Source organism: Micromesistius poutassou (assembly GCF_964030765.1).
Source record: "Micromesistius poutassou genome assembly, contig: SCAFFOLD_2934, whole genome shotgun sequence".
NCBI classification, from domain to species: Eukaryota; Metazoa; Chordata; class Actinopteri; order Gadiformes; family Gadidae; genus Micromesistius; species Micromesistius poutassou.
The window spans coordinates 22,501-40,000 of NW_028177756.1; the positions used below are offsets into that span (position 1 = coordinate 22,501).

At 46.1% G+C, this 17,500-nt stretch overlaps 1 protein-coding gene across 1 annotated transcript in view; it reads left to right on the forward strand.

The window, feature by feature from the left end:
- Nucleotides 1–7,079: 7,079 nt before the first annotated feature.
- LOC311375735 (5'-AMP-activated protein kinase subunit gamma-2-like) overlaps nucleotides 7,080–17,500 on the forward strand; it is a gene marked incomplete at both ends in the record, with an annotated part of 19,688 nt that continues 9,267 nt past the window's right edge. The window contains 9 exons of the mRNA XM_084490792.1: nucleotides 7,080–7,227; nucleotides 7,462–7,794; nucleotides 11,210–11,463; nucleotides 12,634–12,682; nucleotides 15,040–15,149; nucleotides 15,324–15,405; nucleotides 16,467–16,525; nucleotides 17,076–17,121; nucleotides 17,231–17,285. Of these exons, the coding sequence (XP_084346918.1) occupies nucleotides 7,080–7,227; nucleotides 7,462–7,794; nucleotides 11,210–11,463; nucleotides 12,634–12,682; nucleotides 15,040–15,149; nucleotides 15,324–15,405; nucleotides 16,467–16,525; nucleotides 17,076–17,121; nucleotides 17,231–17,285 (1,136 nt within the window). The remainder of the gene's footprint in view (nucleotides 7,228–7,461; nucleotides 7,795–11,209; nucleotides 11,464–12,633; nucleotides 12,683–15,039; nucleotides 15,150–15,323; nucleotides 15,406–16,466; nucleotides 16,526–17,075; nucleotides 17,122–17,230; nucleotides 17,286–17,500) is intronic.

Consider the following 17,500-nt stretch of genomic DNA (forward strand, 5'->3'; position numbering starts at 1 on the left):
GATTGGAGAAGTCGGTTGCCCATGGCAACCGGAGTTAAATGGGATTCATGTTTTTCAAGTGTCGTTAGAAAGGAAAGGAACTTTATCAAATGATATGACAAATCGAACCTACAATATATTATATCTACGCATTATATCTACGCATTATATCTACACTCTGTACATCAAAATACAACCAAATGAAAGTAAAGTCAATCGTTTATTGAAGAATATAGACAGAATGAATCTTGTCGGATTGCATTACATTTCATTGCAGTGTGTTTAAACTATGTCCATGCCTGTGTTCTTGTGGGTGAAACTAATGTATCTTATACCTGTATTCAGACTAAACACACTAGACTAAAGTGGAACAGAATACAGACAGTCTGAAAGAAAGACAGTAGCACAAAGACGGACAGACAGGGCAAACCTATCTGTCAATATGATGTTTGTGCTCAGCGTAAGGTTACTTAGAGCTGGATTTGTCATGTTGTCCATTCAGCAGATTTTTGGAGATAATCTGAGACAGTCCACCTCTATGTTTACCCCTACATACCCCAGCATGCACCAGGAGATGAGGGTTAACTTCGCATAGCCACTATAGACCTAGGGTGTATCCTACACTAGCCCACTTTGAGTACCCAAATGACCAGTGCTGGTAAGTGTTTGACTTATTCACCTAGTTGCTGACTTAAAGCTATACTTTATTAGTTCTAGAAAAGCTTATATAATGTTTAACTGTTTGTATTGTTAATAATGTCTAGGTTAGTTGTTTGTTCATGCTTCTCGCTATTCATTTGAGGTTATTGGTTAGTGTGCATTTATTGAAGATACCAAAGATAACCAAAATACCAAAGATACCAAAGATAACCAAAGATACCCGTGCTGTGACCTTCATCTTTAAGAAGTGAGGGGATGGAAGTAAGCAATACATTATATAGATGGAAGAGGAGGATGAATAATGCTTTATATTAAAATAATTATGGGCCATTACAAGAAACAGAGGATGACACAAAACCAAAGGCAAAGGGATTTGCTCTTGTATGTTTCTACGCTTTGAGGGCAGGTGTGTGTTCAACGTGATGCCGGGGGCCCTCTGCTTGACCTTAGACTTCATTCCATTAAACATTAAACATACAAACACATGTGTGTGCGCACACACACACACACACGCACGCATGCACGCACACACACACACACACACACACACACACACACACAGACACACACACACACACACACACACACACACACACACACACACACACACACACGCCTATGCAATGCATGCAAACAAACACACACAAAAACAAATTCACACATGCATGCATACAAATATTCACACATGCACATACACGCATGCACACACGCATACTCATGCACATACCAGTACACTGTGTGCTAGCATTGTGTAATTTTGATTTTTGTTATACATTGAAAACAAATCCTCTTACTACATTTGATTCTGTTAATAGTCTCTCTCTCTCTCTCTCTCTCTCTCTCTCTCTCTCTCTCTCTCTCTCTCTCCAGGACCTCTGCTCTCTCATCATGCCCTTCCAGGAAGGAGAGACGGGCAATTCCGATAAAGATGGCGTACGCAAGGTAGATGCAATCAGCAATATTTACCAACTCATCTGCACAATATCTGTATTTTGTGTGTGTGTGTGTGTGTGTGTGTGTGTGTGTGTTTGTAAAGTGCAGACAGCTGAACTTCTATGTGCTGTAAATAGATCACAATAAGCACTCACATCTTACAGTTTTGTATGCTGACATTTTTATAAAGACGCTGTTAATGACCCTTATTGTTTCGGTTTAATGTTTGATATTTTGTGTATCCTGTTTACACTCATAGTTTGACTTGTGATCACAATGAAATCTCTATATCACACAAATTGTACCCAAAACAATGGACAAATACATGCATACAAACATACCCACACACTCTTATCAGTTGCCCATAACAGGAAGACCAACTACAAATAACACACCTCTTATCCCTTTTCTCGGTCCCCTCTCTTTCTCTATCACTCTCTCTCTCTGGTGTTTTTACACTGCCAAGCAGGTACGGTCGCTGCTTGGCAGATGTTACACTTTCACTGTCTTGCCTGTGGTAAACCGAGGGGGTATATTCCCCCTTCGTCAAGGATCCGGTTTTCTTGGTTCATTGGAGCAGGCAGAGAGTAGACCTTGTTAGAAAAATTTGCATTCTCTGAATGTTTTTACATTTTTTTATTCAAGCTACTCGCATGCAAGAATGAGTAGACTACAACTGAGTGTAGGCTACAATCACAATGACCTATTTCCACGTGCAAAAACAAACATTCTTTATTTTGCTGACTTGTTTTGCTCACTTATTTTTATCCCGACCAAAGCCTCGTAAGGAAAGTTCCTCTGCTGCTTTCTCGCTGCTTTTCTCTCACACCATCTGTCACCGTCTTCGTTAAATGCGGTTGCGTCACCTTCTCTCCCATGATGGTCAGCAGTTCGCGGATACATTTGACGTCATCAACACCTATACCCAAGTCCCGCCCTTGATACTGCAATGCCGTCTAATCGTATCATATAAGGCATATTTGGCAGTGTAAAAACGCCCCTCTCTCTCTCTCTCTCTCTCTCTCTCTCTCTCTCTCTCTCTCTCTCTCTCTCTTTCTCTCTTTTTTGTCTCTGTTGACGTGTGTAAATAAACACATATATACATATGAATCTAAATGGGAGTAACTACACAAAATACCAAATGCTGCATGGCCAAGTAAGAAAAAGCAGAGAGTACAAACATATAATCAAGTTTCATAGAATTGAGTGCATTAGTGCATGTTCTCTCAGATCGTTTATCTCAACCTCGCTTGTGTCACTTATCTGAGAACCACCGCCACCACAAAGACTAATTGAAGGCCAAGTCCGCATGCACGCATGCACACACACACACACACACACACGCACGCATGCACGCACGCACGCACGCACGCACGCACGCACACACGCACGCACGCACGCACGCACACACAGTATGTGTGGGAAGCAGAAGCAGATCACACCATGGTGTGCCACGCTCACTAGGGAGGGAGGGAGGGGTGGTGCGGGCGTGGTAGTAGTGTTGTTGTTACTCTGCTCTTTTTAAACCTCTTCACCGTAACTACTTTGACAGCCACGTTGACAAATTGTCATGTTTAATGGACACTCAAAATGGTTGCCCCTTTACACAAGATTTAATTTCTGATGAGTCTGCCGGGTTCAATGCAACTTACTCATATATAGATAAGTAAGGAGCAAGCAGGGGTGAGTGCATGTTGTTCAAGGATGCCTAACATGTGGGAACTACCTGTTGCATAGCAACAGATAGACAACTTTCATTGTAAAGGTCAACAGATGTCGTTTCTCCAGGCCGATGGAGAGGCCTGTATCCACTCAGCCAGCCCCACCCGGGGCTTCCGGCAGCGGGCCCCCTCTCTGGGGGCCCGTCCCTCCAGCCCCCGGTTGGCCCACGCCCGGACCTCCGAAAACAACAAGCACGGCGCCGGCTCCCCGAAGACCATCTTCCCTTACCCAGCCAGCCGGGGCCAGCAGAACCCCCCCAGCAAGTCCCCACGCAGGTATAAACGCACACAGACAGGCAGACAGGCAGACAGGCGGACTGGCAGACAGACAGGCGGACTGGCAGACAGACAGAATAGCATTGCGTGATAACGATACGATACAGCTTTATTAATCCCCCGTAGGAGAAATTAGTTTGTTGCAATAGCCCAGCAGCAGAAGAAAAACACAGGATAATAATAAATTATATACAATACAATAAGAATACAAAGTACTAATACAAACAAAAGTAGACGCTAAGGGAAAATGCTAAACGAAATGCTAAAGTATGGAGAAGACAAGACAAGCAGAACAAACAACAATAAATAACAACAAATAGGGCAAACAAAATAGACGGTATAATAGTATGAATTATAAATTATAAAAAGTATGAAGTGTAAATTGTAAATTATAAAGTGGCTAAGTTCCAGAAATGCAATGTAAACAAAGATGCAATGTAAACAAAGAGGAAAAGAAAAAGAAAAAAAATCACACACACATGTACACACACACACATACCTATCTGCACGTACATACATATATACACGTGTATATATATATATATATAAACACACACACACACACACACACACACATACATATACACACACACACACACACACACACACACACACACACACACACACACACACATACATACATACATATACATACATACAGTATATACATACAGTATATACATATACACGCATACAAAAGCACACACACATGCATCTGCATACACATACACAATCATCACATGCTGTTGTACAGCCTAATGGCTGCCGGCACAGAGGAGCACTTGTCTTGCACCTGGGTGGAATGAATCTGTGGCTAAAGGAGTGCTAATTACTGGCTCAAGTGCTGGTAAATATATCATAGAGATATAAAATAGTTGAGTCCCTATATAAGCTCAGTGTCAATGGATTCTGTTTGTCTTCTCAACCGTTTCACTGTTTCTTCCCTACCTTCTCCTAAACTGCTACTATCAGACTGAGTTTCTCAGGGATCTTCAAGTCCTCCCGGGAGTCAAACCAGCAACCCCAGCAGCACAGCACCTCCTCGGCTGCCTCCTCTTCCCCCGTTAGCATCAAGCTCTTCTCCCGCAACAGGAGGGACAAGGCACGCGGTAAGGGTGTGTGTGTGTGTGTGTGTGTGTGTGTGTGTGTGTGTGTGTGTGTGTGTGTGTGTGTGGGTGGGTGGGTGGGTGGGTGGGCGGGCGGGCGGGCGGGTGGGTGTGCATGCTAATGTGTGGGGGAGTGACATAAAAACAGAGCTTGAGGTCCAGAAGCTGAAGGTCAAATGGGCTTTTCAGCACATTGTTTTAGGATGTAATAGTGAGTGAGTACATCTTGTATCTCTTTCTATAATTTCGCTGGCACTGTCTATCTCTCTGTGTATCTAGGCCACACCTATTCTGAGCTTGGATTTGACTCTAACTAGAACACAGGGGTGGACATGCGTGTTGATGTAGTGCTGTATGTTGGTTGAATACTTTCAGTACATAAGACTAACCATCACCATCTCACTCAACGTCTATCATCACCGTTGGTATAATGTGCCATTATCAATAATCAATAATGGTTCAACTGAAGTAAGTAAAGTTAATTAGACTGCATCTGATCGTCATCCGCCTCCTCTCCAGCCAAGTAAGATCTTAAGAAACAGAGCTGGCATTATATGCTTCTCCACAAGGGGGAGTTGTTGTAACACAGTCAATGGGACTTCACTGGTCCACACTGCAATAGCAACCCATCACGCTGTCTTATCTCTCCATGACATACACACACACATACACACACACACGCATATGCACACACACACACACACACACACACACACACACACACACACACACACACACACGCACTATAGTAGCTGGCTTCCATGTTGCCCCTCCCAAAGGGTTTTCCAGAAGCTGGTGTTGGCACCACATGCAACAGTTTGCACACCTAATTCTTTCTCTCTTGCTTTCTTCCATTCTACCTTTCTCTGTCAGTCTGCCTGTTTGTATGTTGATCCATCTGTCTCTCCATCTATGTGCCTGTCTATCTACCTGTTTGTCTGTCTACCTGGTTGTCCTCCTACCTGTCTATCTGTCTGTCTGTCTACTTGCTATCTGTCTACCTCTCTGTCTATCAGCCAGTCCATTAATCTGTCTGTCTGTCTGTGGACCAGGGGACAGTAGGAAGGTGCATAATCTCAGCCAGATGCTTCGTATCTGAATGCCAGCACCAATCATCTGTAAGCCTTTAACCAACAGACCACATCAGCATCAGCTGCGCACAACCTAAACGCTTCTGTCAAAACACCCGCGCACACACACACACACACACATGCGCGCATGCACACACACGCACACAAGAGCGAGATTCAGTTTAGGGGCAGAGTGCCAGCTCTGCGTGGTCTCCCTCTCTCTCTCACACACACACACACACACACACACACACACACACACACACACACACACACACAGATGACAGTGGTGCGTAGTGACACTCAACAGGGCTGAGCAAAAGTAAGAGAGAGAGAGAGAGAGAGAGGGAGAGAGAGGGAGAGAGAGAGAGAGGGAGAGGGAGAAGGGGAGGGAGGGAGAGAGAGAGAGAGAGAGAGAGAGAGAGAGAGAGAGAGGGGGAGACACACAGACAGTGGGAGAAGCGAGAACACTAAAGGAAACAGAAGTGAGTTTAGATGCCCTACGCACTCCGGAGCTCATTGTCTTCTTCTCGGCTTCAGTGTGTCTACCCACCTGTCTGTCTGCTCTGAACTGTCTATCTGCATTTTGGACGGTATAGAAGGATCGACTATGACTGGAATACGAACATCTCAATCCTACAAGAAAGAATTGGAGGACAGTGTCTTTTGAAGAAAGATTTGTGTTGAAGAGATGTGAGGCTATTGCATTTTTATTGCGTTTAAAGCAAAACGTAACTTGCAAAACAACAACTGTTGGATTTATTTATTCTTATTCTTATTTTCTGTTATTTTTGGGACGTTTTAGGGTTAACTTTTCTAATTACTTTGTATGTCTAAAATAATGTAATAACTCTAATTTTGGTTCTTTACTATTGCGTTGGGATCTCAACCAGAGAGATTACTTACGATTGCTTTGCCAGAGGTCGACTGGAGGAAACTAAATGTAGTTAATGTTAATGACGCGTTTGGATATCAGTTACAGGCGGCGGGACGCCGCCAGGGGTCGCTGTTTCGCACCGCACTCAGACCGTGCAGACTTCCAGCGGGGGGTTAGGTAAACGCAACAGGGCACACATAACAAGGCTTGTCATGGATTTCAGGAGGATTTTCTCACAATTCTAGCTCTCTGTATTGTTTGTTGGCTTAGTTCAATTATCAGGTTGTATTGAATGACCAAAAAACATGGAGAAAAGAGCAGGCAACTGGAACCACAGTGAACTCTAGACTAATCGGATCTCACGCCACAACAAGAGGTGTAACCACAGCTTGCCCCCAGAGGTAGCCTACTTTGTTACTGGTTTTATTTGGAGAAACCCAAGAAGAAGGCGGCGGCCATGAAGCGCCTGAGCCACCTGATGATGAAGAAATGGCGGGAGACGGAGAGGTGGAAGGAGAGGAGAAGCAGTGAGCCCTGCGGCAGCGTGGAGGTGGAGGAGGAGAAGAGGAGAACAAGAGAGGCCGAGAGCGGTGGGAAAGAGACAGGTAAAAAGACACCCAGGAGGAGGTCAGAGCCCTGCGGACAAGTGGAGGAGGAGGAGGAGGAGGAGGAGGAGGAAATGGAGAAGGAGGAGAGACAGAAGATGGAGGAGAGACGGAGGAGGAAATCGGAGCCCAGCGTCCGCCTGATGGAGCGGGAGAGGAGGAAGATGAATCCGGAGAGATGGACCGGAGGAGAGAACAGGAGGAGGAGGTCTGAGTCGGGTCTCCTGGCTGCAGAGAGCGATAGCCAGGGACAGACGCCAGGGGGGGACAGGGGCCGGATGGAGACGGACACGGGGACGGAGAGACAGACCCCGCCCCGACGGGGGTCCGAGCCCCCCTGCTGGGCTCTGGTTCTCCAACTACCTCCTCTGTCGGACCGCAAGCGGAAGGAACTTCTGGACAGACGGACGGGAAGGAAGACTGACCGGCATCCGGACAGGAAGCCAGAGGTGACAGAGGGACGGACTGACAGGTATTGGGAAGAGGCTGATGGACAGACTGACAGGAGACAGGGAGTTGACAGGAAGTTGTACAGGAGGAAGTCTGAGCCAGGACCTCTAGGAATCAGTAAGTAAGACCACCAGTTAGATATGCTTTGTATTAGAATCATGACTTGTGTATGTAATAGAAATACATGCATACTTTTTCAATATGTATTGCAATATGGATGTGTACTGTGAGCTTGCATACATGCAAAGAATGGTTGGTCTGCTGATTGCCGAATATTCCAGTGGTGTTTCTCTACCAAACAGCGTAGAGGTATCATCAGACCACTGTGGAACCTGCAGCTGCTTAAACAGCTGCAGGTTCAGCATTTGGACATTTGAACAATTGATCAACAGTGACTTAATATGAGATATTCTTGTTACATTTTCTTTGCGTGTGTAACAACTGCGTGACCAGTCCCTTTGAGAACGGGTTATTCTGTGTCAGGTCGCCACAGAATATTTGTTTTTTTCTCTGGCTTACATTGCCACTAATCATAGTTCTTAGGGAACTGGCCCCTGCCAACAACAGCCCATGTTATTAGTGAGCGCATCACTCTGTGGTATTAAATCACACAAAAGGAGATTGTGTGTCAATTACAGTGTGTGTGTGTGTGTGTGTGTGTGTGTGTGTGTGTGTGTGTGTGTGTGTGTGTGTGTGTGTGTGTGTGTGTGTGTAAGTTTAGGTTTGTGACTATCCCTGTGTGGTAGTGCTTTTCTAATCTTTTAAAGTGCCTGTCTCAATGTTCCTTCAGCTCAGTAATTGCCCCCCCGCACACAGCACAACAGATCTAACACCAAACACACGCATGACGCACAAACACACACACGCACACACACACACACACACACACACACACACACACACACACACACACACACACACACACACACACACACACAGGGATCTACCACCATAGACGAACACACACAAACACAGACACACAAATAAAGGGATCTAACACCATACACACGCATGACACACCCTCGCACGTGGGCCCATATACACACAAACACACACGTGCGCGCGCACGCGCACACACACACACACAAATGTCATGCAACGTGAGGTTTCTCATTACAGTTGTGTGTGTGTTCTGCTAAGGACGGATCAGTTTGCCAGATGATGTTATTAAGTGTGTGTTAGATGAGTGTTAGTATTCTGGTGCATGTTTGCACCAGAGTCATTGTATGGGTGACATTGTATTGAGTCCCCGGTCTATTCTAATTCCCTTTGAGACCCCTTGCTCTAGATGACTGGCATTCATGTACAATCACTACTATATATAGACTCACATTGTAACATTGTGTGTGTGTGTGTGTGTGTGTGTGTGTGTGTGTGTGTGTGTGTGTGTGTGTGTGTGTGTGTGTGTGTGTGTATTGGTTAACAGAACAACAATTGAAACATGGATCACTTTTAGTTTAAGTGACCTTTTCTGTCTCTCTCTACCACTCTCTCTGTCTCTCTGTCTCTCTCTCTCTCTCTCTCTCTCTCTCTCTCTCTCTCTCTCTGCACGTTCATGGTGTGTGTGTGTGTGTGTGTGTGTGTGTGTGTGTGTGTGTGTCGTAAGGAGAGTGTGAACTGTGTGTGCACACACCGATGTTACAGCCAAACAGCGTTGATAAGTGCCGTGGCCGTGGGTGGACTGCGGGTTCACCTCAGGAACGGCGCATCATGGTGGCCGTAAAGCCTGCTCAAGTATTTTCCACCACGAACAAAGTGTGTGTGTGTGACGACATCTCATCTGCATTATCACTGAATGCCCTGAAGAGGGCTCCATGATCATATGCAAGCTTTGGCAGCATGTGTGTGCCATGCCTCTGTCCGTGTCAGAGTGGCGGTGTGTGTGTTTGTGTATTTTGATGAAATATGACGGTGGTGTTGCGTAATGGTGCAAGCAACCAATTGTATATGTTTAATTTATGTTGGACAAAATTTGACTCAGTTTAGTCATCCATTCTATCAACTGCGGCTATTCAAACTGTCTGGGTAGCTGTTTGGTGATGTCCCACCTTTTATGAAGCGCCTTGTACATCAGAGAGTAAGGAGTCTTAAGGGGAAGTAGCCCAGAGTCTAGCGTTGAACCCGCTGGAGAAGCAGGGATTAGCAGTCGAGTAGCTTTTACTTTGCCACAGTAACATGACTAAACCCTTCCAGACAACAATGTGGTGGGCTGCCGGCCAATAGGCTTTGTTTGTTTTTCGTCTGAGGCAAGAAGTGTCCCGTGGTCCACCACACAATGCACACATCTACAGCTCGCCCTGTCGGGGAGGGCGGGGGGGGGGGGGGGGGGGGTCCGGAAAGGAGAGGAGAGGAAGAGTGAAGAGTGAAGAGCCGAGGAGAGGTCACGGAAGAAGACCGGGAGGGGTATGGGAGGGGAACACAGAACAGCAGAGAGGAGAGGAGAGGATAGAGGAGTTGACCTCACCGTGGTAAAACCCTGCTGCAGGGTAATGCTGGGTGTGCAGTAGGGCGACTGGGTTGTCGTGTCATCTGACCGAGGCCAAAGCAAGTCGGACTCTAAACGGGTGATGTCATCATTCCACATGGATGAAATCCCTCCTGTGCACGCATGCCGGGTAGCTTAGAGCACAGCTGTCGCAGAGGGACAGAGCAGCGTTATGCCAATCGGAAATTATGAAAGGGACAGAATCAATGACTTCATTGTAGATCCCTTTCTAAGTATATAGTTCGAATATAGTTATAATGAATTAATTTTTTTTAATTCCTGGTCCACCACACACACACACACACACACGCACACACGCACGCACACACGCACACGCACACACACACACACACACACACACACACACACCGAAGATGCAGTGCCCTCAAGTAAAGAAAATACCTTTTATATCTTTATCTCCCTCTCTTTCTCTCCTTTTTCTGTCTCTCCTCTTCCTCTCTACCTCTTCCACCTTCCAGTATGACACTTTGCTTCAGTGAAGTTAACTGTTATAACTAGTATAACTGGGAATCGAGCATTCACAATACACTTACGAAGGTAATGTAGAAAAAGCTGACAGGTCTAATCAATACCACTTTTCCTCTCCTGCTCCTTGCCTCCTCTCCCTCTCCTCATCCTCTCCTTTCCCTCTCCATCTTGTGTCTTCCCTTCTCCCTCTCTCCTCCTCTCCACTCCTCCCGCTCCTCTGCCCTCCATCTTCTATCTTCTCCATCACCTCTCCTCTCCCTCTCCTCCCCCCTTCTCCTCCTCTCCCTCTCCTCCTCTTCCTCCCTCTTCTTTCCCTCTCCCTCCCTCTCCTCCTCTCACTCTCTCCTCTTTCCCTCTCCCTCCCTCTCCTCCTCTCACTCTCTCCTCTTTCCCTCTCCCTCCCCCTCCATCTCCTCTCCTCCTCTTCCTCCCGCCCCGTTCCCTCTCCTCTCCTCCCTCTCCTCCCCTCTCCTCCTCTCCATCACCTCTCCCCCCTCCTCCTCCTCTCCTCTCCATCGTCCATCTTCTCCATCTCCTCTCCTCCCTCTTCCTCCCCAGCCTTCAGCGTCTCCTCCCCTCCCCCCGTGGTCGCTCCCTCCCCCTGCGCCCCTCACCCCCAGGAGCCGGTGGGGGCCTTCCCACTGGAGACCTACCACAGCGAGCCTGTCCGTCGTGAGACGCGGCGCCTGCGCTCCTACTCCTCGCCCCCGGACACAGGCCCTCTGTACTACAGCCTCCCCCCGTACAGACCCCCTGCTCCTCAGCCTCCTCTTCATCGCCAGGTGTCCCTGTCTCCCTCGGGTGCTAGACAGGTAGGGTCGCTCGTGACTCGTAGAACATAGATTGTTATTTGCGTGCATCGTTGTGTTTATTACAATTACATTTCTGATTGTGTGTATTTTTGGCATGATTTTCCTGGGTTCCCATTTGATCAAATGCTAGGCAGTTTAAATCATTACATGATTGAAGTAAGTGTGATAAAATATAAAATAAAATAAACACTATAGTGACAAATAATACAGTTTTTCTTTTCCTTTCTTTTTTTTTTATTTGGCGCATAAATGAATGAGCATGTAAATTAAATAACGGTATTTTGTGGAGAGAGATAGGGAGAGAGAGAGCGAGAGAGAGGGAGAGAGAGGTAGAGCGAGAGCGCTCTATGTTTATGCAGCAGCAGCAAGTAGGTGGAATGTTCCACTATTGCCGATTAGGGGACCAGCTAGCTTGCCAAGAAGCCCGAACAGTCACCCAGATCACAGCGAAATGCGAGCGGACGAGCGGATGGTTCTTTTGGTTTGATGAAATTTTACCATCGGTCAACAAGCGCAAGTCGATCGAATACCAACGGGCAGGTAATTGCCGTACAAAAACCAGATCGGCTAACGCGGTCCACGCCAATCTTTTGGCAGAACCCAGTCTCTCGGGGTTGTTTAATCTGTGGAGGAATTGCACACGAAATGCATCGATAAAGATACATTTCGGGAGGAAAATCGACAGACCATTTTTTGTTCGAGTCAAAACGAAGTAGGAGGACCGAGAGGAGTTACTGAAAGGCGGCTGTGAAGTAGGTTCCTCTCTACCGAACCGGCATCGGTTAACGGGCTACACAGCCCAGCAGCACCGGTTAACGGGCTACACAACCCAGCACCGGTAAACGGGCTGCACAAACCAGTACAACTAAAACCCTGTGTCGTCATTATTACATCTCTTCGTGTGAAGGCCTGCCTGAGAAGATAAAAGAGTGGCGATGATGATGATGATATGGATGGAGAGGGAGAGATGCTGTGTTGGACTGGGATGGATGGAGAGGGACAGAGATGGTGTGTTGGACTGGGATGCCGCTATGGAGGGGTGGATGGAGACTAGGGAGAGAGATGCTGTGTTGGACTGGGATGGATGGAGAGGGACAGAGAGGGTGTGTTGGACTGGGATGCCGCTATGGATGACCACAGTTTGTGTCTCTCTGCCTGTTCGGTCTACAGGTGCAGATCGGTGCTAACGGGATGTCGGAGCAACCGGAGCAGGATGCCGGTAAGTGCAACTATTACCGGTAGGCCTACCGGTAGGCATTCGATATAATGTTCAATCTGGATCAGAGATGATAAGGACATAGGATAGTGATGCGACAGGACGGATTGTGGAATAACCATTGATCATCAATCATTATGTTCTAAATGTTGTTATAATACGCATTTATTTCTATGAGACATTTTTACAGAATGGCAGAAATATAATGTTATAGCCGGTTTTTTTAAGAGTTCAATTTTTTTATTTTTTAAAATAAATTTAACAGCCTACATTTCAATTGCATAGATTATAGGCTTCAGTCAGTCTGCCATCATGCACTAATGACTTAGACTGGTACACTTAATTGCTTTCAGGGTATTTTAAACACGATAGCAATGACCTCAATATGAGGCTGCTATTACCAATGCACACAAACAAATGTATACACACATAACATACTGTACTGTAGCGAGGCAGCTACATGCTATGGAGCTATTCTGAGTGTCCGTACAAATAGGCCAGACGAGAGAGAGCGGAGAGAGATGGAGTGAGTGAGTGATATGGAGCGCGAGAGATAAGAGGAAGACAGAGAGGGGTAGAGAGAGAGTCCTCCTTTTATCATCCCCATGATATGCGATAAGAAAAGAGTTGAATTATTAAGTACACACCAGCCACCCGGGTTGCACTTCCATATACAGTATGCGTTGAAGTCACTTTGCGATGTTTGGTATAGTTGAACTCCCCACGTAGTTGAGGCTTCTCCAGAGGGTATTTTGCACCGTTGGTACCCTCGTAGTCCCGGGCAGGGACCTCTTCCCCTGGGCCAGACATGTGTCTCTGTGTAGCGGGTCACCACAGCACAAAAGCAGCACTCTGCCAAGAGTCACTGAAGCTGAAACGCAGACAGACAGAGAGACAAAGTGTCAGCCAGACTGACAGACAGACAGACAGTAAGCCTGGAAACACGGCGCACAGAGCCATTACCATGTTTGTGTTTCAGTTTCAGAGGTTTGCGGCTTTATTTATCGTAAATACAGCTGGGGTCCATCCAGCTTCTGTCTTGTTAAATCTGTCGTTATCTCACTTGATGTTTGGTTATTTACCAACACTCTCTGGGTTTAACTCTGTGTCAGCATTGATGCTTTGGACTGATGTTCAGATGCTTTTATCTAAAACTACGAGTTAGGCAGAGTAAGTACAAACAAGCCTCCCTTGATGCGATTACCCGGCCACCGCATACCTTTTGTTCAGCTGGGGCTCACAGATTGGCTGCCCCACCCAATTAGCCTGGCTATTGCCGATAGCGCTTGGTCTGGGAAGGCTGCTGTCATTTTTTTTCAGCACAAGAGGCGTGATCAACGGGCCTAGTTCAAATGACTGTACGCAATTGGCTGCTTGCCGTCACCTCCCTGTCGTCATTGTGTTAAACCAGCCAATAGCACGCCAGGGGGAAAAGCAATCTTGGTGATTGGCTCCCGCTAAAGCGTATCAGAAGCAGAATTTGTTGAATGTATCGCTCCTTTCCAGACCCTGCTGCAGGGTGGGGTCAAATTGCAGGCAGAACGGTCTGGGGGTACCCAGTCTATCGCCCAATGACACCGCCGTCAGACATCCATGGTTCCATGGGATTACATTGAACCGGATCTCGATCCAGCAGTCCTACTACTAAGAGAACTTCTGAGACGGCGCTGAGCCTGGGCCAGAAACCAAAAACTGAAAAGGCCAGAGTCATGCCTGTTCTCCGGTTTTGTTAGGAAATTTAGTCATATGTCTTAAATTATTGTAAACATAGTCATCCATGACGTTTTAATACTGTTACTGAAATCAGACCTTCATTGAGGGAAAGCCGGAGTGAAGTCTATGTCTTCACCAGCCCAAGAGTGTTTTGGGCTTCTGAAACACACTTAGTATAACGCTACATAGTATTTATTCTGTGTCTGAGTGAGGGTTAAGCTCTTCTGACACTTATAGTAACTAGTATACTAACCCTAACCCTAAGGTCTGTTTGGCGCATTTCATATATAACGTCCCTCTCATCATAATAACACTCATACACAATGACGGTACTAAACATGTATCCTAAAGATGCAGTGGGTCGTAACCATGGGGGCAACACAAAATGAAGCGAAGCCTTTAGAGATTAGAAGACCGAGCAAACACACACACACACACACACACACACACACACACACACACACACACACACACATTCTTACACAATGTCATTAATCAGTTTTATGGTCTAGATAGAAAATGTGTTGGTTCTGAAAGTGTTTTGTTATTTGTATATATATATATATATATATATCTGAGCATTTCAAATTCAATTAAATTTTTCAATTCAAATTCTCTCTCTCTCTCTCTCTCTCTCTCTCTCTCAGGAGGGGAGGACTCAGAGGAGGACATCTACATGCGCTTCATGAAGTCCCACAAGTGTTACGACATCGTCCCGACCAGCTCCAAACTCGTAGTGTTCGACACCACACTGCAGGTGTGTGTGTTTGCTTGTGCGTGTGTGTGTGTGTGACACACACACACACAAACACACACACACACACGCACACATTTACGTGTGTGTGTGTGTGTGTGCATGCGTAAATGTGTGTGTGTGCGTGTGGGTTTGTTTGTGGATAGTATTCATGTTGTGTTGTTGTCTTACTTGTAGGTGAAGAAGGCTTTCTTTGCGCTGGTAGCCAATGGGGTACGGGCTGCTCCTCTTTGGGAAAGCAAGAAACAGAGCTTTGTAGGTAAGACCAGCCGTGTGTGTATGTGTGTGTGTGTGTGTGTGTGTGTGTGTGTGTGTGTGAGTGTGTGTGTGTGTGTGTGTGTGTGTGTCCGCAGGACTCGGCATGTTTGTGCATCTGCGTGTGGGTGTGAAACAGTTCTGGCACTGACAAAGCGAGAGTTGAGAAAAAGAGCTCTATATTTAACTTCTGTCTTCCTGTATATTCCTCCAAATCCGTCTCCTCACTTCCCATTTATTATGTATCTCACCTCCTCCCAGTCTATTTATGCTGCTGCATGAATAGAGCTCTCTCTCTCTCTCTCTCTCTCTCTCTCTCTCTCTCTCTCTCTCTCTCTCTCTCTCTCTCTCTCTCTCTCTCCCTCCTCAATGTAATCTGTTACTGCTGTTGGTGTTATATTTCATGCATCTTCCTCTCAATCTCTTTTGTTCTCCTTGTCAGAGGTGTTTTATTGGTCAGTTGAGTCGGTCCACAGCCGATCACAGAGCCATGCCGTAGAGCCCCTTTCTCACTGGACAGAAAAGCTGCTAACCCCTGGCTTTGGTCTTTAATGGGAAAGGTTACAATCTGCATTTATGCAGTAGTCACAGATATTAATCGTCTCCAGCTCCCATCGACAGAGAGGGAAACATGATATCTGGGGTGGCAGGCAGATTTTCATCCCTTTTCCGCCGCATTTTTAATTTGTGAAAGCAGCTGACTGTCTGTCGGTTGTATGATGTAACAACCGAACCAAAAAAAAATCTGAAAATCCATCCATCCAACATCCAAAAAATGTTGGATGACAGAAAATACAGAATCGCTCAGAAAAAGACCTGGTTAGAAAGTAACCACATAACATGTCCACTGGCCTCGTTAATGCTACCCTGCTCTCTACCCTTTCTTAACCTGTGGTCTGGAGTGTTCTTGACACACCAGAAAGAAAACAGAAAGGCATAATCGTCTTATGGCAATAGTCAATCTCCTGTTTGTAGCGGGTTTAGAGAGACCTTTATATACTGGCTAATTGTGGTCCAAAAGGGCAAAAGGGCATCACTCTCTCTTCTACTTCTTTTTCTCTCCAGGAATGTTGACCATCACCGATTTCATCAACATTCTGAACAGATACTATAAATCCCCGATGGTAGGACACACATGCACACACAGACACCCACCCACACACACACCTACCATCAACATCTTTATTACCATCACAAAGTCAGGGGCTTTAACAAGAAAACTGAGAGAAAGATAGTGAGTGAGAGAGACAGGGAAAAAGAGAGAGAGAGAGAGAGACGCAGAGTGATTACAAGAGACAGGGAAAAATAGAGAGAAAGAGAGAGACACGGAGAGAGAACGAGACACGTATCAGGTGTTCTGCCCTTGGGCTATTTTTCCATGGTTTTATTTCTAGCCATCTATCAATAAGGCAGTTGAAGTTACAATCTGTCCAGTCTCAAATGCTGTGTGAGAGGTTTTCTCTCCCTGTTTATGAAGACCATAACAATAAAGGACGGGCTTCTGACACACGACACGCGCAAACAAGCACATCCAAAATGGCAACTGCCACCCACCATCGAGGGAAAAGGATGAGTCAGGTTGTGTTGTTGTGCAATGCATTGATAGACGACTTTAATGTCTCTCTCTCTCTCTCTCTCTCTCTCTCTCTCTCTCTCTCTCTCTCTCCCTCTCAGGTCCAGATCTATGAGTTGGAGGAGCACAAGATCGAGACTTGGAGAGGTGAGGATGAAAAGCTAATAATAATAGTAATTATACATTAATAGGACCCCTACTACTGATGTAAGTAGTAGTAGCAGTGGTTCACTGGATGGTTTGTGTTTTTTGACAGAGCTCTATCTCCAGGAGACCTTTAAACCCCTCGTACATATCTCACCCAACGCCAGGTAAGAGGAAAGAACAGACAGACAGATGGCCGTGTAGCTAGTCACACAGTGTGCAGAGGTTATAAAGGTATAACCACAAATACACACAGACAGACACACACAACAACTCAGAACAAACTAGCCTAGGGTCCAGACTCCTGAGTAAAGCTTTTCATTTGAAAGGGTACGTGCAGGTTATTTCTCTGGCATCTTATAAAGCGCTATATAAAGTGCTG